Source organism: Silene latifolia, chromosome 2, assembly GCF_048544455.1.
Source record: "Silene latifolia isolate original U9 population chromosome 2, ASM4854445v1, whole genome shotgun sequence".
NCBI lineage: Eukaryota > Viridiplantae > Streptophyta > Magnoliopsida > Caryophyllales > Caryophyllaceae > Silene > Silene latifolia.
In genome coordinates, this window is record NC_133527.1 from 3,404,889 (window position 1) to 3,429,160 (window position 24,272).

The 24,272-nt window shown below is 37.5% G+C and overlaps 5 protein-coding genes and 1 long non-coding RNA gene across 6 annotated transcripts; 2 read left to right on the forward strand and 4 right to left on the reverse strand.

The window, feature by feature from the left end:
- Positions 1-156: 156 nt before the first annotated feature.
- Positions 157-4,090, reverse strand: LOC141627906 (uncharacterized). Its single transcript, XR_012537082.1, has 4 exons — positions 3,812-4,090; positions 2,669-2,815; positions 1,879-1,973; positions 157-500 (listed from the first exon to the last, which is right to left on the reverse strand). It is a non-coding gene; the product is annotated as an uncharacterized LOC141627906 (long non-coding RNA).
- Positions 4,091-6,549: 2,459 nt separating this feature from the next.
- On the reverse strand, positions 6,550-8,385 carry LOC141627423 (uncharacterized). Its single transcript, XM_074440699.1, has 2 exons — positions 7,348-8,385; positions 6,550-7,146 (listed from the first exon to the last, which is right to left on the reverse strand). Exons 1-2 carry the CDS (start codon positions 8,383-8,385, stop codon positions 6,550-6,552), a joined length of 1,635 nt encoding a protein of 544 aa, XP_074296800.1.
- A 3,787-nt stretch (positions 8,386-12,172) lies between these two features.
- Positions 12,173-13,342, reverse strand: LOC141627429 (F-box/kelch-repeat protein At3g06240-like). The gene has a single exon (XM_074440709.1). The coding sequence runs from the start codon at positions 13,340-13,342 to the stop codon at positions 12,173-12,175; it is 1,170 nt and encodes a 389-aa protein (XP_074296810.1).
- A 1,431-nt stretch (positions 13,343-14,773) lies between these two features.
- Positions 14,774-18,957, reverse strand: LOC141642033 (uncharacterized). The gene is made up of 3 exons (XM_074450694.1): positions 18,763-18,957; positions 16,513-17,629; positions 14,774-15,587 (listed from the first exon to the last, which is right to left on the reverse strand). Exons 2-3 carry the CDS (start codon positions 17,430-17,432, stop codon positions 14,801-14,803), a joined length of 1,707 nt encoding a protein of 568 aa, XP_074306795.1. The 5' UTR covers positions 17,433-17,629; positions 18,763-18,957; the 3' UTR covers positions 14,774-14,800.
- Positions 18,958-19,980: 1,023 nt separating this feature from the next.
- Positions 19,981-21,147, forward strand: LOC141627443 (F-box protein CPR1-like). Its single transcript, XM_074440716.1, has one exon. The coding sequence runs from the start codon at positions 19,981-19,983 to the stop codon at positions 21,145-21,147; it is 1,167 nt and encodes a 388-aa protein (XP_074296817.1).
- A 981-nt stretch (positions 21,148-22,128) lies between these two features.
- On the forward strand, positions 22,129-23,232 carry LOC141627451 (putative F-box protein At3g10240). The gene has a single exon (XM_074440723.1). The coding sequence runs from the start codon at positions 22,129-22,131 to the stop codon at positions 23,230-23,232; it is 1,104 nt and encodes a 367-aa protein (XP_074296824.1).
- The last annotated feature ends 1,040 nt before the right edge of the window (positions 23,233-24,272 follow it).

The following is a 24,272-nucleotide window of genomic DNA, read 5'->3' on the forward strand; positions in this document are numbered from 1 at the left end:
TGACACTTCTTGTCACGGTATAATTTCGGCTTTTTGATTTCTGATAAAATCGTAGAGATTAATTTAATAGACCTATAAATAGTATAGTACTACTAGCTATTACTAAATCATAAAAAAAAATGCAATATATATAATTAATAACGTACCCATGTACTTTTATAAATAATCATACGTTATGATACATATATCGTCTCCGTCACAAATACAATAGCTAGCTAGCATTGACAATTTAACTAAATATAAACTAGTACGTACTTTATAGTACGACAAAATCAAAAATATCAAAAGGGATCCGGAAGATAGTAAAATCCAACATAAAGTTGTCCAAAAAAACGTAAAAAATGCTACGTAACTAGCTAGACAAAGACATTGCGTAGTTTGAATGTGGTAGGGGCTTCAATTATGTAGGCGCAATGTCAAAGGGACTTCAATCAACATATGACGGCGCATCTTCAATCAACATATGACGGCGCATCATCACCATCTGATTAATCTGAAACCTATAATGCGCAAACAAAATATAATTTATATGAATATGTTTGATTAGTACAAATACACTAACGGCACTTTATATATCACAAAAATGTTTCAAAATTTTATGTTGTATCGGTCATATTATTGAGTGACCTCAGAATCTACCTTTTCTTCAACCAAAATAACCCACTAGACAATAATAAAGACTAGGGATGAGGCTGATAGCAAACTGAAACCATATCAACTTGAAGGGAAATACGAATCTATTTTTGGATCTGAATCAATCATCCGAACGAGTCAAGAATAGTCTTGGATAATTTTAAGCCAAATCTAAAACTGATTCAATGCCATGCCTAGTGGTGACCCTCAATAACTGCCCGACCATTAACAAATAAAGCACTATCGACGTCACTACTCTCATAGTATCTCAACAAAGTTGGCAATCCTCAAAGTCAATCAAAAATTTCCCCTCTAACAAAACATATCCTATTCGACTCAGAAACCGGATAATCACAATATGACAATTCACAACCAGTCATAATGCAGCATAACTAGCATAACTGACACGGACTCATCAAGGAGCTGGTCAGTAAAATTGGGGAACTTGGCTAAAGAAAGCCAGGAGCACAAGCAAGACATGAATTGCTATATCAGAGAATGCAGCAACAAAAAAGAGGGAAAACTGATAAACAAGTGATGTAGGAGGGAGGGCATTTAAGGGACAACATGTTTATAAACAGTATTCAGAGCTTTCTAGCAATGGTCCAGCAGGTGTAATATTCGAATCTCAAACAAGGGGGCAAGGTAGGTATGATTAGGATTGGCAAACAGGTTATTTGGGTCGGCAATGAGTAATGAGTAGGGTGAATTCCACAGATTTAAGCGACATTCACACTCACATATATATTGAACCCCTTTGACATTGGCTAGGAATCAAATCGAAATTGAAAGAGGTGGAATTCAATGTTTATGCTCCTCCATTTACGATCACTCGAACTCAATGAACCAGCGGATGTTGAAGCTTATGTCTATTTTATCTAGTTAGTTCCTGGTGAGCGATACTTTATAGAAAAATTACCAAGCAAATCATGTAAATATGGAATCGGGAACATAATTAAAAAAGAAACTCAAATTAACAACTCCAATTTGAATCTTAAAACTACAAACGAAAACCCTAAATTTGATAATTGAACTTAAAATCAAACGAAAAATAAGATTCAAAATTAAATAAAGAACGAAATCGAATTCAGATAACACCGAACTATCTGAATATGTCCCGAAAGCAATAACTTAATAATCTTTGTTGATGATCAAAATTATGAAGCACGCCCATAACCCGATTAAAGCAATTAAAATTAACATCAACAACATACAACTAATCGAAAATGAATGAGAAAACCGTACCTATGATATGTAATAAGCAGATTGTATCGTTTTTGTGAGTCGAAGAATTAGAATTGATTGGCAATTGAATCGTGACCATCCGACGAATCTGAAACCTATAATGGCAAACAAAATATAATTAACATGAATATATCTGAATAGACGTAAGCGGAAGTCCTGGAATAACATAAATCAAACAGTGAATCGAGTAGTAGCGAATAATTTAGCTAGATCAGAACTATGATCATTTGTTCTACATACCTAAATTTTTAGGTACTCATCAACTAACATAATCTTCAAATATAAAGATATACACTAGTATATAGAACTTGTGGAATTGGGAAACAATATGATAGCATACGATGCCAGCTTAACAACTCGTAAAAGACCAAAGACATTGCTAAACATTAGAAAAGAACTGTCTAGAAAACGAATATTACTCGTCAAAATAAATGAGCAATTTCAGTAGCAGTTATACATAATAATGCAAGAGTAACACTCCCCACTTGAATAGTTAACTTAAGAAAGCATAAAATGATAGCAAATGGATATGCACCACATATAGAAATCTTGTATATAACTCTCTTATAATATGTTGTTACAAATCAGGATAACTGAAATAACTTCGTTTAGTCTAGTCCAGCATTCAAAAGGCAAAAGTCCATATGTATGTCCATTATGTTATAGTCAGATATAAAGAATGGCTATTATGATAGTGTTTGATCAGAAAAGCAATAATAGAAATAGAATTGAGAAATCATCTCGTATGTTAGCATATTTGGAGGACGAATTGGTCCCTATCTCTCATCACCTGAATCGGATACAATGAGGGAAGACGATACAGCTGCTGATGTATTTAATTTTATCATTTTTTGCACTTCATCCTCCTTCATCGTCATCTGAACCCGTGTTCTTTAGCTTCGATAACTCATCATTGATCAAAGTGACCTTTATTATCCTACAACAATAACAAAAATATCAGGACATATTCAGTCATAAACAAATTATACTAACTAAAAAATAATTAAAGCTTTTGTTATGTTATCGTGTTCAAGCTTATACATTAAGTTATGATTGCTTCAGGTTGTACAAGAGACTCGCCTAATGTTTGAACCATAAAATTCTACATTTCAGTTATTTGAATTCTCTGTATTACACCGCTCCTCTTTGTTACTGGGCTCCTAATCACTTTCCAGACTCTTATAGTTTTGGCTTTTTTTTTCTATTTTTTTTTGGAGCACCCTCCTCGAGTCATACATGGCATACCTAATCCAAGTGATGGTGATTCAAGCGCAGTTCTCACAGTTACTAACCATTATCAAAAATCTTGACCCGACAAAAGTCAACAATACGCTTTCAAGGAGATAAGTCAGATCTTGTTGTAGCTGTAATAATTATCGTTTGCTATACTAGCACATTCACATTGAAGTTATTGACAAAATGATTGTCATTGAATTGATTCCATTGTTACACAAAGGAATGCCACAATGATTCTCATAGAATATCCTACTATTAATTCCATTGTCCCACACATGAAGCCCATACGTTATAGTCAATCAGTAACATAGCTACATATTAATTGAAACAATAATTAGTAATATAATATAAGATCACAATCTTCATGAAGCAGAGGATAACAAAATCCCTTCTTTTGGATCCAAACTTGATAATAACCATAGCAAATTGTAGAGGAAACAAGCCCAAAATCACAAATCATGGATAATTAAATCTAAACTTTGCTAACAAGCTAAAGAAGAATTACAATCAATCGTCTACATAAAAATATGCAGAAAAATTAAAGAAAAATCATGACTTTGTATCTGTAGATTCGATATTATCATACGTGCCTATAGTTCGACTAAATCGATTACGATTTAGCAATAACTTCCGAGTAATTTTAATAGTAGTTAGGTAAAAACATAAATTGGAAAATCAATGAGAAGTAGAACCGAACCTATGATTGCTTGTGAAGAATCGGAATTGAAGTACCAATCTTTGCTGATGATTGAACGAGAAAGTGCGGAAGATGATGATTGAATTAGATAAGGATAGTGGGTTAGGGTTTTTCTTCTGAAGAATGCGAAAAGTTAGATAGATTGAGTGGTATGCGGGAATGGGAATAACTGATAGTGGAGGCTTATTAGGTGAAAATTAGAAAATTTCAAAATTGCGCCTTATTTACTAGGGAGTGGCGGTCATATCAAGATATTAAAATGGAGGGTTAATTATACAGTCGACGCTTTATGAAAGCGTCTATACAGAAGCGTCATCAATGTAAGGGATTTGTTGTAGTGATTTCAAGTTGAAGATTTTTTTTTTGGTGCAAATGAGGGGCAAGCCCCGACTACTAATTAGCTATTACACGGGGAATAGCTACCCCAAGAATGTCCTCACGCAAAATAGTACGGAGAGTTCCAGTTGGAGCCTGAATAAAAGACTTAGTAGTACTCGATTCTACTCCTTGATTGGCAAGCCAATCTGCTGCTCTGTTAGCCTCTCTATAACAATGCTTCAGCTCCACTTTCCAGCTGTTGTCAGAAATAAGGTCCTTGCATTTTTTAACTATCGAACGCAGATTATTACTCACTAATTGCTCCTCAAGGATCAATTTTATGCATGGGGAATTGTCCATATGAACAAGCAGCTTGTCAATATGTAAACTCCGAGCTCTTTCTAAACCCGCTTCAAGAGCCAATAGCTCAGCTCTCATCGATGTGCAATACCCACTAGAAAAATAATAGGCATCGATAAAATTACCTGTTTCGTCCCGTAAAAGACCCCCACAACCTGCCGGTCCAGGGTTGCCTTTAGAGGCTCCATCGGTGTTGAGCAAAGTCCAACCATGAGGTGGAGGAATCCACCTAATGAAAACTTCATGTCTACCTGAACCGGGCAGAGGGATAAACAGCGAGAAACGATCAAAAGCTGATTTGGACGAATTGAATTGCTGGATAAGGAATGCTTGCGGGTCGATGGGGTTGTCATCATCGTGGCCGAACACAATATTGTTTCGCCATCTCCAAATCCACCAACAAGTAATAGCAAATCGCATCGACCAATCCTCCGACGCATTTGATATACTATTGCTTGCATTGAGAACCAGCCAATCATTATAAGAGGAAGTATAGAAATAGTTGTGGGAGGACAAATTACTAATTTGGCTCCAAATATTGCGTGACACAGGGCACAAGCGGAGGAGATGGTCTGAAGTTTCCTCTTCACTGTGGCACCTAGGGCAGATAGAATCATCCCCCATTCCGCGACGAACGCGATTAACATTGTGCATGAGTCGCCCATGGGTCGCTAACCATAGGAACATTCTAATTCGTTGTTGAACCGGAAGCCGCCAAATGACCCTCCACATCGGTGACTCAGGTTCATTAAATAAATCAGGGGCTTTTATAATTGCTAATGCCGATTTTATTGAGAATTTCCCTGAAGTCGTACCTTTCCAATAGACAGTGTCTTCGAGTTCTGGGTCCGGATTAAGCGAGAAGCTCGCTATTTTTTGTAGCTCGATTTGAGGTAAGTAATTGGCAAATAAATCCCAATTCCAACCATTAGCTTCATTCCACATTTCACTGACGGTAGCACCTAGAATATCTGTTGGAATAGGAGCGATGGCTTTGTCTGATAAACAATCGTCATCCACCCAACTATGGTCCCAAAAAAGTGTATGTCTTCCGTTTCCTATAGCCATAGCCGTACCTTTAGAAATAGTTTTGACTTGAGACGTGATCCCAGCCCAAATACTTGACATATTACTCTTTGGTTGAAACATATCTACGTCACATCGCCCGCTACAATATTTGAAACGAAGAACTCGAGCCCAGAGTTTAGTGTGCTCAGACAGAACTCGATAACCAAGCTTTGTTAGGAAGGCAGCATTTGATTGTCTCGCGGAAGTGATACCGAGTCCACCTGCAGATTTTGGGCGCTGAACGGTTTCCCAAGAAATTAAATGGACCGGTTTCTTAAGTTCATCTCCACCCCATAAGAACCGTCTCGATTTTTTATCAATAGAATCGCATACCGTTCTTGGAATTTTAGCTGCTTGCATAGTGTAGTTGGCCATAGTCGAGAGGGTTGATTGCAACAAAGTGGCTCTCCCGGCAAGGGAAAGTCGTTTAGTAGACCATCCCGAGAGGCGCTTATTAATTTTTTCTTCGAGATGAGAATAAGTGCTCCGGGTAATTCGACCATTAATCGTAGGAACACCAAGGTATATACCCAAGTCAGCCGTCTCCTCGAATCCTAGAGCATTACTCACGGAATTTCTAGTAATGAGGGAAGTGTTGTTCGAGAAAAAAACCCGTGATTTTGACATGCTCACTTTTTCACCTGAAGCGCGACAGAAATTATCGAGCACCCGTTTGATAGTCAAGGCCTGCTCAACTGTTGCTTCACCAAATAAGACCATGTCGTCGGCAAAAAATAAATTATTAATAGCAGGACCATTACGACATACCGATATAGGCTTCCATTTTCCCGCTCTAAACTCGACATCAATAGCTTGTTGGAGCTTCTCTAAGCACATTACAAATAAATAAGACGATAATGGATCGCCTTGTCGGACTCCACGAGAAGGTAAAAACTGCTCAGTCGGTTCCCCGTTCCATAAAACTTGCATTCTTGATGATGTAACACACTCCATAATTGTGTCTCGGAGAAGACACGGGATGCTCATATCAGTTAGGGTGTCATAGATAAAGGCCCAGCGAAGACGGTCATATGCTTTTTCAAGGTCGATCTTAATAGCCATATAAGATTTCTTACCCTTTTTTGACGCATGGTATGAATTACTTCTTGGAATATAACAATATTATCCGTAATTTGTCTACCTGGAACAAACCCACTTTGTGTTTCCGAAATCAAAAAGGGAAGAACCTTTTTAATACGATTAGCTAACACTTTGCTTACGATCTTATAAGCGACGTTGCATAGGCTTATAGGCCTAAATTGCGAAACCAATTCGGGTCCAGTAACTTTGGGAATAAGAACAATATGTGTATCATTTAACCCTTCGGGAAATCCCTTGCCTTCGAGAGCCTTAATAATCATCGGACATAAAGATGATTCAACAATCGGCCAGTGTTTCTGATAAAAAAGCGCTTGGAAACCGTCTGGACCCGGAGCCTTTAAAGAACCCATGTTGTGGATGACATGTTCTATATCAGCTATGGTAAATGGTTTAGTTAACCAGTCCCAATCCTCATTGGTATACTCTTGGAACAAATCATAAGGGATATCAGCTGCGGTGTCATATGGCGTGTCCTCAGTATATAGGTTCTTGAAATAATTAACAACCAAGTCTTTTACCTCAACCGAATCTTGAGTCCATTCCCCTGCTTCATTACGTAATGCTGAGATTTTGTTTTGCCATCTTCTAACCAAAGTACTAATATGAAAATAAGAAGTATTTCGATCCCCGTCGGTAATAAAATCAACTCGCGATTTTTGGTACCAAAAAATTTATTCCCTTTCTAGTACCTCGCCTAGTTCTTTGCGGAGGGCGGATTCAAGAGCAATGAGCCGTTTTTCTTTAGTAATGGCAAGCTTCTTTTGACAGCCTTCAATACGTGCATACAAAGATTTCTTTTGTCTAAATATATTGCCAAAGACAGTCTCATTCCATTCTTGCAAAGACTTCGACAACTCGCTAAGGCGTGTGGTAAAGGGTCCCTGTTCAGGCCATTTTTCAGCAATAAAGGTTGAGAAACGTTCGTGAGTCATCCACGCAGCCTGAAATCGAAAAGGTTTTTGTACCGAATTGAGAGGGGCAAATCCATTAGGAGCTATTAGTAGAGGACAATGATCGGACTGGAATGCAGGAAGATGTCGGACACTAGCATCTTCATGTATCGTACCCCATTCCACGCTACACAGAGCACGGTCTAAACGAGCACTTTGGCGAGTTTCAGGTGAATTTCCCCGAGCCCAGGTGTGAGCAGGACCCGAAAATTCTAACTCTAACAATTCACAATTCTCAATCCAGTTATTAAAATTTTCACACCTTTTAGCCATGCTTGCATTACCCCCATGGCGTTCACCAAGTGAACGGGTCTCATTAAAATCTCCTGCTAATAACCATGGTTTATTGTTTGTTCGTGCGAAATCTTCAAGCTCAGTCCATAAAGCTCTACGATTAGTTGGGTCGGGACTAGCATAAACAGCAGTGAACAACCAAGGAACACCCCCTGTTCGGGAAACCTCTAAAGTAATAAATTGAGCGTGTTCGTAAACTGGTTCGACCTTGATGAGGTCCGTTTTCCAATACACCCAGATCCCTCCACTAAAACCAATAGCATCAACCCGAATATGACCATCATAACCAATAATTTTTTGTACGTTCACGGCATGATCGCCACCCATATGGGTCTCGACTAAGGCTAAAATAGACGGTTTATATGTCTTTACTACTTCTTTTAAAGCAGCTATCTTATTTCGGTTTCCCGTTCCTTGAATATTCCACACCATACAAGTGATTGGTGGTACATTAGGCATAAGGTTTGGTATTCTATCTGACATAACAAACGGTAAAGATGGTAAAGTTGATAGATATGCTCGACTTACGAGTGAGAGCACGTCATTAATGCTCCATGGTATCGACATCTCCACTATGAGTGTCGACGGAGACTTCAGGATTGACTCGAACTTGAGGTCCATGCTCGGTGATTCTCCCACCATTATCCCTAGAATTGGAGCCACCATCCCCTGTTCTGGGGAAATTTTGAAGCTTCTCGATGGTGGAATCATTACTATCTGGGGGAGCTCCTGAGAAAGGCATGTTACTGGGAGATATGTCTCTAGTATCTCCGTGAACTGGAACGACATTGGTAACTGTTTCAGGCGGAATATTTTCTGTGTTTGATTTCTCAAGGGTTAGAGTTGGGTTGATATTGATCGTCTGTTTGGGACCAATAGCAGAAAATTTTAGGTTAGTAATATTGCTTAGAATAGGGTTTACTTGAGGCTGGATGTTTTTGTTAGAGGTAAGGGTTTTGGCGGGTTTTTGGCTTCTTAATGGTATAGAATTTTTGGATTTATTATTATTTTTGGAATTAAACGATTGATTGGTTTTGGTTAAGGAAGGAATATTTCGGTGAATATTTTGTGGAGCAGAATTAGGAATTATGGATGGACTAATCTTTGACTGAGTATTTGGTTGAATTATACTAGAATCTTGGGGATTGGCATTGAGGATATCGTATCTTGACCCGGAAATATTTTTTCCATAATTGAAAACGCTTGATTCTCCATTCCCTGTATTCGACCCAAATGGTTTATCGACCTTTGGTGGAGCTCTTCTTCTCGGAGGTTTCTTAACGAGCATCCAATCTCCGAATTTTTCCGAAAGATCTGGGACTGGGTTGCTAGATGGAGTTTTGTGGATAACATTTTCATTTGGACTGTTATTATTGTGCTCTGCATTTTCATCAGTACTGATGTTACCTGTACTTAACGAACAATGCTCTGCTGCGTGACCGATTTTTCCACACTTGAAACAAATGGATTTTAGACCTTCATACTGAATACGATAGACTTTCCCATTCAACCAAAACTTCGAAAGCAGGGGTTTATCAATATTAACTTCGACGCTCATTCGAGTAAATTGCCCTCGTTCCGCAAGAGCTGTGTTTTTATCAACCCTTATGACTTTCCCTATTTTCTCTCCGACACGCCGTAAGAATCCTTCATTGAAGTATTCAACTGGTAGATTCGGTATACGAACCCAAGCGGTGATAAATTTGATTTCGTCATCAGAAGGGACAAAATTTGGGATCCATTTGCGAATGGTTATATAGTGATCATCAACCATCCACGGACCTTGGGTTAAAACATGCTCATAATCCTGTAAAGACGAGAATTTGGCCACATAATATGCATCATTGATGTCAATTAGTGTGAGTTTGCCTTTAATTGACCACTTTGCATTGAGTTTTCGAATCAATGAGAGATAACCGATTTTCTTATCAAAAACTTTGATAATTAGCGCATGACGCCAAGGCCTACGGAGACTGATTTTCTCCTCTTTGGACAGAAATATCTTGGGACATGTTGAATCATCATCACCGTCTTCACTAATGTCTTCATCTGACTCAATATCAATATCGTAATCTGCATTAATTTGATCAACTAGATCGGAACCTTCACATCGATATTCCTGGACTTTATCACGGAATGATAGATTTGAAGATTCTGTTACAGCAATCGTAGGAATTGATGCGAATTGTTGGGAAGGTGTATTTGAATCTATGGTCATGGAGGTGGATTGCTCCAAGTTGTGGAATTCAGAAATATGAATGGTTTTCCTTTTGGCATTCTTTGTTAACGGAGGAAACTGATGGTTCTCCGTATCCATAGTGGTGTTGACGTTTGGTGGTTCAGAAGATTGGTGGTTGTCCGGCCTATGGCCGGTGTCTGGGTTATGCATAAAGAGAATTTTCAGAGAAAATCTTAGAGAGAGAAAATCTTAGAGAGAGGGTATAAAACAATTTTTTTTATGCATTCAAGTAAACGCAGACACCGGCCATAGGCCGGACAACCACCAACATAGATACCTTTTGAGTTAATCATCTGAGTTAAGATCGGTGTCTTAGAGAGAGGGTATAAAACAATCTTGGAGGTACCTTTTGAGTTAATCTTGGAGGGTATAAAACAATCTTGGAGGTACCTTTTGAGTTAATCATCTGAGTTAAGATCGGTGTCTTGATCGAGCAATACGAGACTATCAGTAAACGCAGCAAACTTAGAACATAGATATCGAAAAAAACCAAGCTCGATAAATTGTTTATTCGCAACATCATACAACACCAACATCCCATCACTTTTCCTATCGAACCCAAATAGCTTACCATTTCTGCCTAAGTATTCAAGTGGACTTATAAGACAATAATCATCCACCTTAATTTTAAATATCATACACCAAGTCTCTTCTTCTTTAACCCAAATTCGACAATTCTCAAAAGTGAACCTGCCACGTTGATAATGCTCGCAATCAAACACCGGTAACTTAGTTTTGTAGTTGAAAAGACAGGGACTTTCTGCCAACGCTTTTACTACCGCTTTAGGAAACTCCATCTTTTGAAGGGGTAAATTGAGGTGTGACATCGTTGAATGGGGACGCGACCAGAGTCATGAAAGAAAAGGTATTGCTCATGCTCCGAGCTGTTATCTGAAATGTTACGGTAGAGAAGCAAAGAATTCGCGTCGTTTTGAGTGTAATGCTTAAGGTGTGCTACCATAAAAGAAGGGGAAACAATTACAGAATGCCATGATTTACAAACACAATGGCATTTGCCTAAGGTTTTTACAAGAAGATTTGTAAGGATTTCGAACCATATGTCTTCGGAGAAACATGGATTTACGTCCGATATTTTAGTAGAAGATAATACGGAAATGTAAGACGAAAGAAGTAAGAACATTGGAGTATTTAACCAGAGATCTCTTGTTCGAGACTCGGAGAATGCAGCAGTGTAAAATTCATGAGGGAGAGCTTTATTATCCTAATGGTTATGCCGGCTCAAATCCGGACCAAACCGGATGGTCTAAAAAAACGGAGTTCAGCCAAAATTATGGCATCAAAATAGAACAATAACAGAAAAGCCAACACTAAAAGTACTCTGCATGCGATACTTTTTTCGATTCTTTAGAATTGCCCGTTTATTCAAAATTCCCCTCACAAGTTTTAAGAGGTAGAGAAATTCCAAATAATCTTAGGAAGTAGGGAAAAATAAAAGCACAACTAAACAGAAAAATATAATCGAATATCAGACTCCAAATAAAAATCGATCCTCGATCAAATTCAATCCAAATGCATTCATCAAATAAATGTTTAACCTGCTTGATAAAACTAAATGATTCAACACAAAATAAAACACAACTCAGTTCAGTTCAACTCCATTCAGTTCAGCTTTTAAAAGCCAGAAAGAACAGGGCCTTAGTTCAAATACCCCAAACTGCGCCTTAAATGAAGGCACGAAGGGATTAGTTATTGCGCGAGTAAGACAGTCTCATTTTGTAAAATGACGGCTCATTTATTAGCATTAAATGAATAGTTTACTTATAATATAGACCGTCTCACAATGTAAAACTGTCTCACTCGATAATTTGTGAACGATAAAAGCCCAAATAAGAGTAGTAACTCTTATTTTTTTTTTTACAATTTCAGAAATTGATCAGCTTCATCCTTGTTGTCACCAAACATATATTCAAGAAAGGGGGGAACTATCGTTGACGGACCTATATACAAATGTATGGCAAACAACGCAAAATCATTAGCCAAGCAAATGTAGGATAAAGTGGTCTTAGTTCATCAGCAGTGGGATCGTCGATCGTCGATCTTCTGATCGAGCAATGCAAGACTCTCCGAGTAAGCGCTAAACTTGGTAGATTCGCTTACTCGAAAACCAAGTTTCGTAATTTGCCTAGTTTTAGGATCGTAGGACACAAGTTGTCCATTGTTTTCCTTATCCATCCCGATCAATACCTCGTTCGCTCCCAAGTATTCTATCGGACACATATGGCAATAGTCATGTAGATTAATGACACGCAAGATTTTGCACCACGAACCCTCGACATTGTCGTCTCGTTTCGCCCAGATATTACATTGAGCTAAAAATTCCATATTCCGGACTCTATAATCGCAATGGGACACTGATAGCCTACCTCGGTACTCAAATATACCGAAATTACGTGAGCCAGTCTTTACGATTTCTTTAGGCAGTTCCATCTTTGCAAATCTTTCTTCCGCGACATCAAATAATAGCAAGCATTCGACAAGAGAAGGACCGATTCCCGTGTTTTTACTAAGAAGCAACCAATGAATAACTCCTCTATGAAAACATTGTGAAGTGGAGACATTATTGATGATCAAGTTAGCGGAAATTGTCCTCCATGTTCGTTCCTGAACCGAGTAAACCTCTACCAATGGCTTGTTTGTATCCGAATAACTAATTTTGACCACCCGATGATCATTCCTAAGACAATCATAGCCGAACCCCACAACAGAAAGGTCGGCCGTAAAATTGGACTCAGGAAGTTTAACAGATTTCTGAATTAAAGGATTCCATATCAAGATACGGTCTCTCGGGCGAGGATGACTACTATCAGAGACGCACAACAAACCATTAACGGACCCAACAAAATAAAAGCAAGACGGAAGAATTTGAGGTACAATAAAAGGGCAAATTGAGGTGTGAAGTCTATTCCCTTGTTTCAACATATCAAAATCACGAAAGAGACTGATTTGTTCAAAATCTGTACTGCCGAATTTTGAACTTTCAGCAATATGTTTGTACAGAATTAATGAATTGGTTTCGTTTTGGGTGTAATGCTTAAAGTGTGCGGCCATAAAAGAAGAGGAAATAATTAGAGAATGCCATGATTTGCATACGCAACGACATTTACCTAAGGTTTTTACAGGAAATTTCTTGAAGATTTCGAACCATATGTCTTCAGAGATATATGGATTTACGTCCGACATTTTATTTGTGCTTCGTACTGATGATGAACTTATTTGATACTGAAAAACAAAATATCTGAGAAATTATTTAAACTGGCTGTTGGAAAAAAACCTAAACTGGCCTGCCGTATATCACTCTCTCTATAATGGGAATTATTGGAAAGATTTTGAGAAGCCCGTCTTATACTATGAAAAGCCCTCGCAAATTATTGAAAAGCCCATCTTATACTATGAGACGTCTTTGCAGGTGTTAACTAGCTTAGTAGATAAGGTTACTAGTGTTGATCCCGTACGAATGTACGATATTTTAGACCGTCATGTATAGAATAAGTAAATTCTTTCACTTTAAATCGAGTTATTCTGTTCACTTTATATCGGGTCACTAGGCAAACGAGTCATTCAATTCAGTTTCGGATCAGGTGGAATCGGTTCGATTTAAATTAGGTTGACCTTATTTCGACCAGGTTCGTTTCGGTAGCAACTTCAATCGGTTTGTGCTCTTTCGAGCCGGTTATGATTCGGGTCGGATATGTTTCAGTTCAGTTCAGTTGAGTTTCGGGTCATAATTTTCTTGAGTTTCAAGTCAAAAATTAGCTTATATATACCTTATATTTTTCAATTTGAATGTTACAATTCATAATACTATTAATAAATAAAAATCAATGAAAAAAATACCTAATTATGAGATTATTTATGAGAAAATAGATGTTTCTCATTCAGGTCAATCGGTTCTATTCTTATCAGTTCAGATATAGTTAAGTCCGGGTATTTTCAATTATTATTGAGTTCGATTAAGTTTCGGTTCGATTTGGATTGAGTCGGGTTTCAGGTACTATTATAATTAATCATATCGGGTGTTCGGTCGGTTACAAATTCAGATGTTTTCGAACGATTTTTTGGGTTCATTTTTATTTTGACAGGTCTACTCGTACCTATTTAATACTAAAAAAAAAGTACGTATAAACGAGTATATAGAAATGGGAAGAAAACATATTTGTGGAGGGAGTATATACACAAATATTATCCTCCAACTAGTTGTATAGTAAAATTGTACAATCGCGTCAAAATTGTTGAGCTCTTGCACAAAGTTGTTGAGCTATTTTACAAGTTCTTGAGTTATTTTACAAAGTTATTACAAGTTGTTGAGCTAAATTCAAAACATTGATCAATTTATAAAACAAACCACCAAGTCTTTCATGTTCTTATGCGTGAACGTTAAGTTATCCCTATTGCATACTATAATTAATTTAGTTCTATTACAACGGAACAAAACAAAGTCATTGATCAATTTATAAAACAAACCACCAAGTCGTTTTCAACCTTTTCACCTCTCCGTTACAAGGCTCTACAATATGATTAAACTCAAATTAGCTACACAAATAAAAGAAAAACATACGTGATTATAAGCTACCTAGCAAAAAAACGTAACGTAAATGAAAACTAACCTCCACGTACCTTCTATGGTTAACAACTTAATTTTCAACCGCATTCGACAAACATTGATAAGCTGAAGTTCGATCCTTGGATCTTATTTGACAAGATTTTTGATATTTCACGTTTATTTGGGTTGAACGTTGCCTCGTATGTATACTTAAGTGTCTCACATTCACCTTCGATTAGCACGAAAATATGTGCCATCACAAGAAACTCACTATTTAAGGGAACAACAACCACTGGTTTAGATAGCGGTATTTCACCATGAACTATCTTGGCAGCATCATCCTCGTTTTTATCAAACAGTGTGATTTGGTAGAAATTTTTATCATAGTGTGTATTGTACCTGAAATTTCCATATCTTCCATCTATCCTCCCAAAAGCTCGTCCCTTTATAGGATCACTAGAGTTGGACATAAGGACAAACTTAAGCTTCAATTGAAGGGCATCATCAAATATGGTATAGTGAACCGTCACAAAACCCTTTTTACCTTTAAGAGTTGAACATAAGCGTCTATTTAGCCAATCTTTCACGGTATGGAAGTTATATCCCACATAACCATGACAAAACCCATCTCCTCGACGATCTTTCAGGTCAATTTCCATGCAAAAATTCGGACCGTGGATACAACGGCCAAAAGATTTTAGTGGAATAGATTCAAAAGAGTGCAAAAGCTGGGGATTTTTCTTGTCTCTATTAAACAACCGCAAATTTCCATATACATGCTTGACATTAATTGTCCCAAAAAGACCCAAAGTAGCCAAATCATCTTCATAACAAACCGAGATTGAGAACACTTCCACCAACATGTTATGGAAGTTAGATATGCACCTGATATATAACACCAAAAAGTTATTCAACAAATTGAGTTTCTGAATATTATTACATTTTTGAAAAAACACTTGCTAAAGTAGCATTTGCATTCTCTGACGGAATAAAAAGGCACCAACAAATTCAAAGACAGAACCAATATTTGTCGTTAGGACGAACTTTTAAGGGGCTAAACAGATATTAACTAGCTTAAACATACCAACATTGTAGATCTCATTTTCGTCTCATCTTTCTTCCACTTTTCTTCCATTTTTTTCGGTACGTTTCTTTTCTCTCGTTCCCTTATTTTCATGTTTTTATTAGTGTGACGGAACCAATATTTGTCGTTAGGACGAACTTTTAAGGGGCTAAACAGATATTAACTAGCTTAGTTGGTAAGGAAGTGGAACTCTTAAGTCATAACCTAAATTCGAATTCCGTCTGCATTAAAATAGGAAAGTTATGAGTCAAATTTTAAAATCGTTCAAATATATAGATAAGACAAAAACAAAATGCTAAGGGATTAGCAAAAATCTTGTCTCCTCTATCTAAGTGGTGTACAGTTTGACACAATTTAAGCTGTCCGTCTTAAAAAAGACCAACTGTTATATTTTTTTTGTTGTTGATCGCCCTTGCTAGTCTCTTAGTTCCGCCAATGTTGTATTTATAATGCTTGCATTGTTATTAAATTTATTTTAGTTTCGGTATGTTTAATTTTGTTTTGGTGTCATTTGATTATTGGTTTCGATTAGATTAATAAGATGGCCAATATAATATAACAAATAAAAATAAATTATAATGTGGAATGCAAAGTTAGAAAACACAATTCAGATCACAAGAACCCTTCAGTTTAAAATTATCAGAAAATTATTTTAGATTTCACAATAGTTTATAAATCCACCACTAAAAATAATAATAACAAATCATTCTAGACAAAGTGACGTACCAAACTCGATTTGTCAATGCTTCCAGACTTGGTCGAATACTAATGGGTCGGAAATTCTTTTGGTCTATACATCTGAGTCGTTTTCTACATTTTTCAAGAAGTCTATCCGGCTTAGCCTTAACCAAGGTTTGGTTTCCTTGTTCCCAATTGCGATCTTCTATTACTTCTCTTCTGGTACGATCACGCCATTCACATACATCAGCTTCAGGGAGATAATAAATTGCATGACCCCATTTAACTAATATCCTCATACCAACCTTTTCACCCAACATCACCTCCTCGTAATATACATTGAACAAGTCATCCTGGGGTTCGAACTCTAAGTAGGTACCACTAGTACTCGTAAACTGTTCGCCGTTCACTGTAACATTTGATTTAATAAACAGTGACGAGTATGTCGGAACTCCAAAAACACCCAACTTGACGAAATTCCCGAATTCGCGACGAGAATAACTACTGCATAATACATGTTTGGAACATGATCCATCCCTCACCTTAAAACTAGCGCAAATTTTACCCATTATGTCCGCATGTATATCATCAATCTCGTCTTCATCAATTTTTTCAATAATAACACCGACACACGCTAAGAGAGCACATTGGAATATTGTATACTCCACAGTCACAATTGCACATCGATGATCAAATTTAGATTCAAATTCAAATTGACATACTTGATCATAAACAACTTCAGTTATAGTGTTATCAATGAATTTAACTTTATTCGCAATTAGAATATCTAGATATTTCTCCCAAATATGAAAAACCAAACAAAATGTACCAGGCGAAACCCTAGGGATCTCCAATTGAAACCTTTCAAGGGTTATAGTGATATCAGAGTTTTCAATGATTACGGGAACCTCCTCTGCATTGTCACGATCTCGATAAAAAAGAGCAAATTCATTGCCTTGATCATCCATGAGCAAAATGTGACCATAAAGTTTGAGATGTTGTAACTCGGTCGCCTTAATAAAATCCAAATATTTCAAGGAAATTTTAACTAAAGACAAATCAAACAATGATGTTCCTTTAACCTCTTTGATAGGAAGACTATCATCGTGTGGAGATAGTGGCGACCCATTTTTGATTGTACAATATTCATTGTTGACATTTGACTCTTGCACGGCTTCCTCCATAAATGCAACCTGAAATAAGAAAGATTTTTAAGTTTAAACATCAACATATTTACATCATATAAATACAAGAGCAAAGGAATGACTACTACTGTTAACTTCTAGTATCGGAATACAAAGATTTGAAATGGTTATCGGCTTTTTAAGCAAATTGCAAAAATGAAGGATTAATCAAGATACATTCTGTAAATCTCATATTTGAGGTCAGAGGACTTTTAGGCCAACGTCTCTAAATATGAGCTAAGATTAATATGGAGGGAAGATAAAGTTGTGAGATATTCCCATGCAAGATTACAGTATAACCAAAATCTTTTTTTTTTTTTTTTTTTTTTGGAACGAAAGAACTTAGATTAAATAAAAGTCAAGTTCAAGAGAAATACATCACGGGGGCGGGTCGGGGGGAAGCGGCTCAATGGCCGAAACAAAGTCCAAAGTACATAACCTACTAACAAAAGGAGGGGCAAGATCCCAAATAAAGCAACCATTACAAGAAGTGGTATCCTTTAAAGAGAACTTGGCAAGAGCATCCGCGACTTCATTAGCCGACCTCTTCTCAAACATGAGCCTCAAATGGTGAGAGTTTTCCAAGAGATCTCTACACTCAAGGATAATGTTAGTATACGGACCACAAGGAAGGGCACTACTCAATATGTTATTGACCGCAACAAGACAATCCGAGGCAATAATACACTTATCCAAAGAATGAGCACCGAACCGGAGTCCCTCCCGAATGGCGAGGATCTCACAATTAAACAAGGGGGTTAGGAGCAATCAATCTAGACGACCAACCCTTCACCCAAGACCCAATATCGTTCCTGACAACACACCCAATGCCAGCACAGGAGGAGGAAGGGGAGAAGGCCGCATCCACGTTGACTTTGAACCAACTATGCGGAGGGAGAGCCCAGCTACACGGGTAGCAACAGGCAGAAAATCAAACTAACAACTTTCATAAAAAAAAAAAAAAAAAATCAAACTAACAACTAATCGAATAATCCAAAGCAATCCGAGCTTATATCAACTTATATTATAGAAATACAAACTTGATCTTAATATTTCGTTTACAATCGTCAAATTGAATTAGGGTTTGAGATTTTGGGAAAAAATTAAAACTTACAAATCGAAATAGTTTGTGGCGGCTAAGGCGAGGCAGCGGTCCTGGTGGCTAGTAGCAATTGTTGATGATGGCCCGAAGCGAGCAAGCAGACGAGGTTGGAAAGGATGAATGGAAAAAGAAGCTTAAAAACAAGAGAAATTTTTTATCAATACTATGCACAGTAGAATATCTAATCTAATACTTCTATAACCTGTGTTAAAACAAGGGTGGTGCTCATTCATGTACGAGTTTTACTCTTTTATGAACGTAAATGACCATAATACCCCTTTTATTTTAATGATTTTCGTTTTAATACCCTTCTCCCATTCTCTCTCTATCTTCTTCATTTTCTCTTTTCTCACGTTAACTACCACCATTCAACCACCACTATCCGTCGACCACCACCCTCACCGCCGCATCCCTTGCGACACCGGCCGTCTTGACAATAAAAAAAATACAAAACATTTAACAAAAAAAAAAGGAAAATCAAAAATCAAAAAATCAAAAAAGCAGAAGCAGTAAGGTAGTAATGTTGTGTTTATGTGCTGCCGACGGGATTCGTACGAAATGGCTTTAATGGTTTGAAAAGGTTTCACTGGGACTCTCAGACATTGGAAGTATACCTTATCCCGTATACTCTTCTATGGTCGATTGGTCGTCCCTCACCCCCAATGTCGGTGACGGTGTTAAACAAACCCTAATTAAATTACTGTAAATCAATTCTTTAATTTGATGCTTCTATAATATAATTTATATAATTAAGAATTAGAATTATTACTTGATTGATACGAGAATTAGCACCCACAATTGTGTAATTTGACAGATTTGATTAATTTTGTGAGAGAGAATTAGAGAGTTCTTTGTTGTTTGTTTCTAGGCAAGGGCATGCTATGGAAAAATAATAAAAAAAAGTCCATGAAAGAGTAAAACTCGTACATGAATGAGCAACTACGTAAAACAATGTCATTCTAGTTTTGTTAAAAGTTTCGGTTTCGTAGGAGAATTGTTTTATGGAAGTTGTAACTAGGAAAAATAGGAAAAAAGTTAAGGGAATAAAGGAAATTGGATTTTTGGAAAATAAATTACTCTGTTACATATTAATTCCTCAAAATCTTTCCAAGTCCCATATAAAGTGATACGGCCGTTTAGGGTTTTTCCAACATACAATTTGCCTTTCTCATATATTTTCCTTTTGTTTTTCGGTATCAAATAAGTTCATCAGTAAGAAACACAAATAAAATGTCGGATGTAAATCCACGTATCTCTCAAGACATATGGTTCGAAATATTCAAGGAACTTCCCGTAAAAATCTTAGGTAAATGTCGTTGTGTTTGCAAATCATGGCATTCTCTCATTGTTTCCCCTTCTTTTATGACTGCACACCTTAAGCATTACACTCGTAACGATGCCAATTCGGTAATTCTGTACAACGAGACTGTCAAGAGTTCAGAATCCAGAGAATTTGATCAAATTAGTATCTTCCGTGATTTAGATATGTTGAAACAAGGTAATAGACTTCACACCTCAACTTGCCCTTTGATTCTACCTCGAATTTCTTTTGTTGGGTCCGTCAATGGTTTGGTGTGCGTCTCCGAAAGAAATTATTTTGCCCCGAAAGACCATATTTTAATATGGAATCCCATAATTCAGAAATCCATTAAACTTCCGAAGTCCACGTTTACGGGAAGATATTCGGTGGTGGGGTTCGGCTATGATTGTCATAGGAATGATTATCGGGTGATTAAAATTAGTCATTTGGATGGAAACACGCCATTTGTAGAGGTTTACTCGGTACAGGAACGAACATGGAAGTCAATTTGCGCTAAATATTTAGTTGATAACTCGATCAAACTTGTTTCCTTTTCAAGCTGTTTCTGTAATGGAGTTATTCATTGGCAGATTCTTAATGAAAAAGTGGGGATGAGTTCTTCTAGACGCGTATGCTTGCTTTTGTTTAATGTCACCGAAGAAAGATTTGCAATGACGGAACTGCCCGAAGAAATTGAAAAGAGTAAGTCAATTGTTTTTGGTATATTTGAGTACCACGGTATGTTATCGATGTCCCTTTGCGACTACTTGTTATGGGGTAGTCTAAATACATTAACTAAATGTCAAATCTGGGTGAAACGAGACTACAACGTTGAGACTTCATGGTGCAAATTGTTGAATGTTTGCGACTACACGTTCTTTGGCTATAGCCATAAGGGGCCAATACAGTACTTGGGACCGAACAAGGAATTGATTGGGTTCGTTAAGGAAAGCAATGGGCAGATAGTGTCCTATGATCCTAAGACTTGCCAAATTACGGAACTTGGTCTACGTGTAAGCGAATCTACCAAGTTCAGCGCTTTTTCGGAGAGTCTTGTATTGCTCGACCAAAAGATTGAAGATCTCACTGCCGCTTAACTCAAAAGGTATATCTAAGTTTAAATGACCGGTAGTTTTTATCGTAACGGGTTAAAAAGTTATTTTCGAGAACAAGATTATCTAATCGGCCCTCTATAATGGATGAATTGCTCGTGAGACTTGGATTGGGGTGCACATCATGTAGGACACTTTTACCCTACACTTTGGTGGAATGGTTAAACAATTGGACAACATTAAGATCATGGAAGGAGAAAAGGATTATGCAAAGGAGGCTTAGTGCGTTATTCTAGTAGTTTTCGTGTTAAAAAGGATAAATTGTGTGATTTTTGTACTCGTTTTGTTTTATTTCTGTTTCCTATGAATTTTCTGGGACCCTACTCGCTGTAGGTCTCCGAGATTTTATCCCTTCTGTTAATAAAAAAAAAACTACAGACTACTACTTTGAACCCGACCACAATTTTTTTTTTTTATGACGGGGGGGTTGAATCCCCCCGGGCCCATGCATTCCCGCACCACCACATGGACCATGTAAGCCACCCCCTTCGAGGGCTGCAGTGGCCAAGTGATCATCGCCCCAGCTGGTAGTCGAACCCGGGACCTCTCAACTCCTGCATTTCTGCAAGTTTCAAGGTTTAACCCGGCTACCACTGGACTAACACCACTTGGTTACCCGACCACAATTTAGAGTCGTAACAAATTAGCTTCGTAACAAATTAGCTAATAAGAACGAAAAGAACAAACTAAAATCTGAAATTTTGACAGCAAAAACTATAATTCTTCGTATTTATAAGTAAACCATTCTATATTATACGTCCACAACATCCTTGTTCCTTCTCCCTTAAATACTCGGTTGTGCTCACTTAATTCATCCATCATTTCAAAAAAAAATGTCAAGACGTAAATCCATGTTTATCTGAAGACATATAGTTCGAAATCCTTAAGAATCTTCTGGTAAAAACCTTAGGCAAATGTCGTTGTGTATGCAAATCATGCCATTCCCTGATCGTTTCCCCTGCTTTTATGACGACTCACCTTAACAACTACACTCAAAACGACACAAATTCCTTGCTTCTCTACCGCGAAATATCTCGTGAAGTTCAAGACCACGAGAAATACCTTCTGTATTTTGAAGCGGGTTTTATCCCCAATCGAGTATATCACACTTCAATTTTCCCCTTCAAAGCAAATTTCCCTTCCAAGCCATGTTCTTACTTTGTGGGGTCCATCCATGGCTTGGTGTGCCTTTCCGATACCCCTTATCTAGTCCCCGAAAGCCGAATCATTTTATGGAATCCCTTGCTTCAGAAGTTCATTAAACTTCCTAAGTCGATAACCGCTACCAATGATTTGGTTGGACTAACTTCTGTGTTGGGATTTGCCTATAATAGTAAACGAAATGATCATAGAGTGGTTAAGATCAGTTATAAGCGTGGCGACAATGAGCTTAGCCCGTTGATTGAGGTGTACTCGGTTTGGGAACATACATGGCGAACTATTACCAGGGATTATTTAGTTGATAACTCAATTCATTCAGTCTCCTTTTCACATTGCTTTATAAATGGGGTTATTCACTGGCTCGTACGTTCAGAAGACGAGAAAATTTCTTGCTTTATAAACGATAGAATTGTTCGCTTTGTCAAATGGATTCTTTTATTCGATGTGGTCGAAGAAACTTTTCAAACGATAGAATTGCCCGAGGCAATTGTAGAACTGCGGTTAGGTAACTTCGGCGTTTGTGAGTATAAATCTAAGTTATCATTGTCCTGGTACGTGAATCGTGTTATATTCGACAATTCATTTTCTGATGTGATTTATCGAGTTTGGGTTAAAGACGACGAATCTTGGTGCATGATATTGAATATTGAACTCCATAATTATACGCATATTGGCCCAATTGAGTACTTGGGTAGGAAATTGAGGAACGGTGAGATATTTGGGTTTATTAGAAAAAGTGATGGAATGTTGATGATGTATGATTTTATGGATAGACAATTTATTGAGCTTGGTTTTTGCCAAGATGATTCTACTAAGTTTGCTGCGTTTACTGATAGTCTCGTATTGCTCGACCAAAACACCGATGCTTACACCGACGATGAACTCGAGAGGTACTTCCAAATAATCTGAATTCGTTTTTATTTTCAATTGAGTTAAAGACTCTATTCTTCATGTTTGTCCAAAATCGTCCTCTGCTTTGCCTCGCGGCCTCACGATCCCGTACATTATAAGATCATTTTTGTTTCGTTGTCGTTTTTAATTTGATTACGAGTCTTATACGCAATTATCTTATGCAGGATTGTATACTGAAGATGGTGAGAATTTACAACCCAAACGTCACTTCTTCATTATGTTTCAAGTGGGTTATGCGTTGTTCAATCTAGTCATAGGGATGAATTATACGGACTATATTTCCTAAGTTGTCATAATGGAATTGAATCGTTTATCGTTGTAGTAGAATTCGAATTTAAGCTTTTATTTTGAATGAAGCAGACTAGTTGAGTAGCTAATGTTGAAATCGCCTTCACATTTTGTTTTTTCATTGATGCATCATGCATATGACTATGAGTATGGGCATGAATTGCGAGGTTCCGGGTTCGACTCACTGCATAGGCAGTATGCAATTATTGCATGGGAACTTTCGGTGTCCGTTAAAAGAGAGTGTCGGCTTACCGTATTGTCGCGTATCTGTCGGGGTTTGGTGTCTTAAAGATGTATCGCTCTAGGCTACTAATGAGAGAGGTTCAGTATCGGCTTGGGGCTTGACGACTGATTTATGTAATTTGGTTAACACGAACAAGGACACGAGATTTATCTGAGATGGAATGAGGTTGAACGGTTCGCAACTCGTTTACATGTGACACGAATACAAACCCGACTCGATCCAATATTTTACCAGGCCAATGAGCGATCTTCCTTCTACCTTGAATACTTTTTTTTTTTGTACTGGAAAATGTTGACCCAAATTATGTTTTTCTGCACAATTATTGGGAACCAAAATGCTATGCAGATTCCTCTATCCCGGTCATTTGTTGTCCTTTTCCATTTTTGGGTGTCTCAGTGAATTGTTGTCCTTTCTATTTTAGGATTACATTTGATAAACAAATTGGTCATTCACACTCAATTTCATCCACATGTCATTTAGTAATTGGTTCTCTACTCTTTCCTTG

Bases quoted from the DNA above. Each gene is read 5' to 3' on its own strand.
- LOC141627443 (XM_074440716.1), top strand. From the start codon at position 19,981: ATGTCGGATGTAAATCCACGTATCTCTCAAGACATATGGTTCGAAATA.
- LOC141627429 (XM_074440709.1), bottom strand. From the start codon at position 13,342: ATGTCGGACGTAAATCCATATATCTCTGAAGACATATGGTTCGAAATC.
- LOC141627451 (XM_074440723.1), top strand. From the start codon at position 22,129: ATGACGACTCACCTTAACAACTACACTCAAAACGACACAAATTCCTTG.
- LOC141642033 (XM_074450694.1), bottom strand. From the start codon at position 17,432: ATGGATGATCAAGGCAATGAATTTGCTCTTTTTTATCGAGATCGTGAC. The intron at 15,588-16,512 runs GTACGTCACTTT...GTTATATATCAG, and splicing joins GCATTGACAAATCGAGTTTG to GTGCATATCTAACTTCCATA.
- LOC141627423 (XM_074440699.1), bottom strand. From the start codon at position 8,385: ATGTCAGATAGAATACCAAACCTTATGCCTAATGTACCACCAATCACT. The intron at 7,147-7,347 runs GTACTAGAAAGG...AATTATTTCAAG, and splicing joins TCCGCAAAGAACTAGGCGAG to AACCTATATACTGAGGACAC.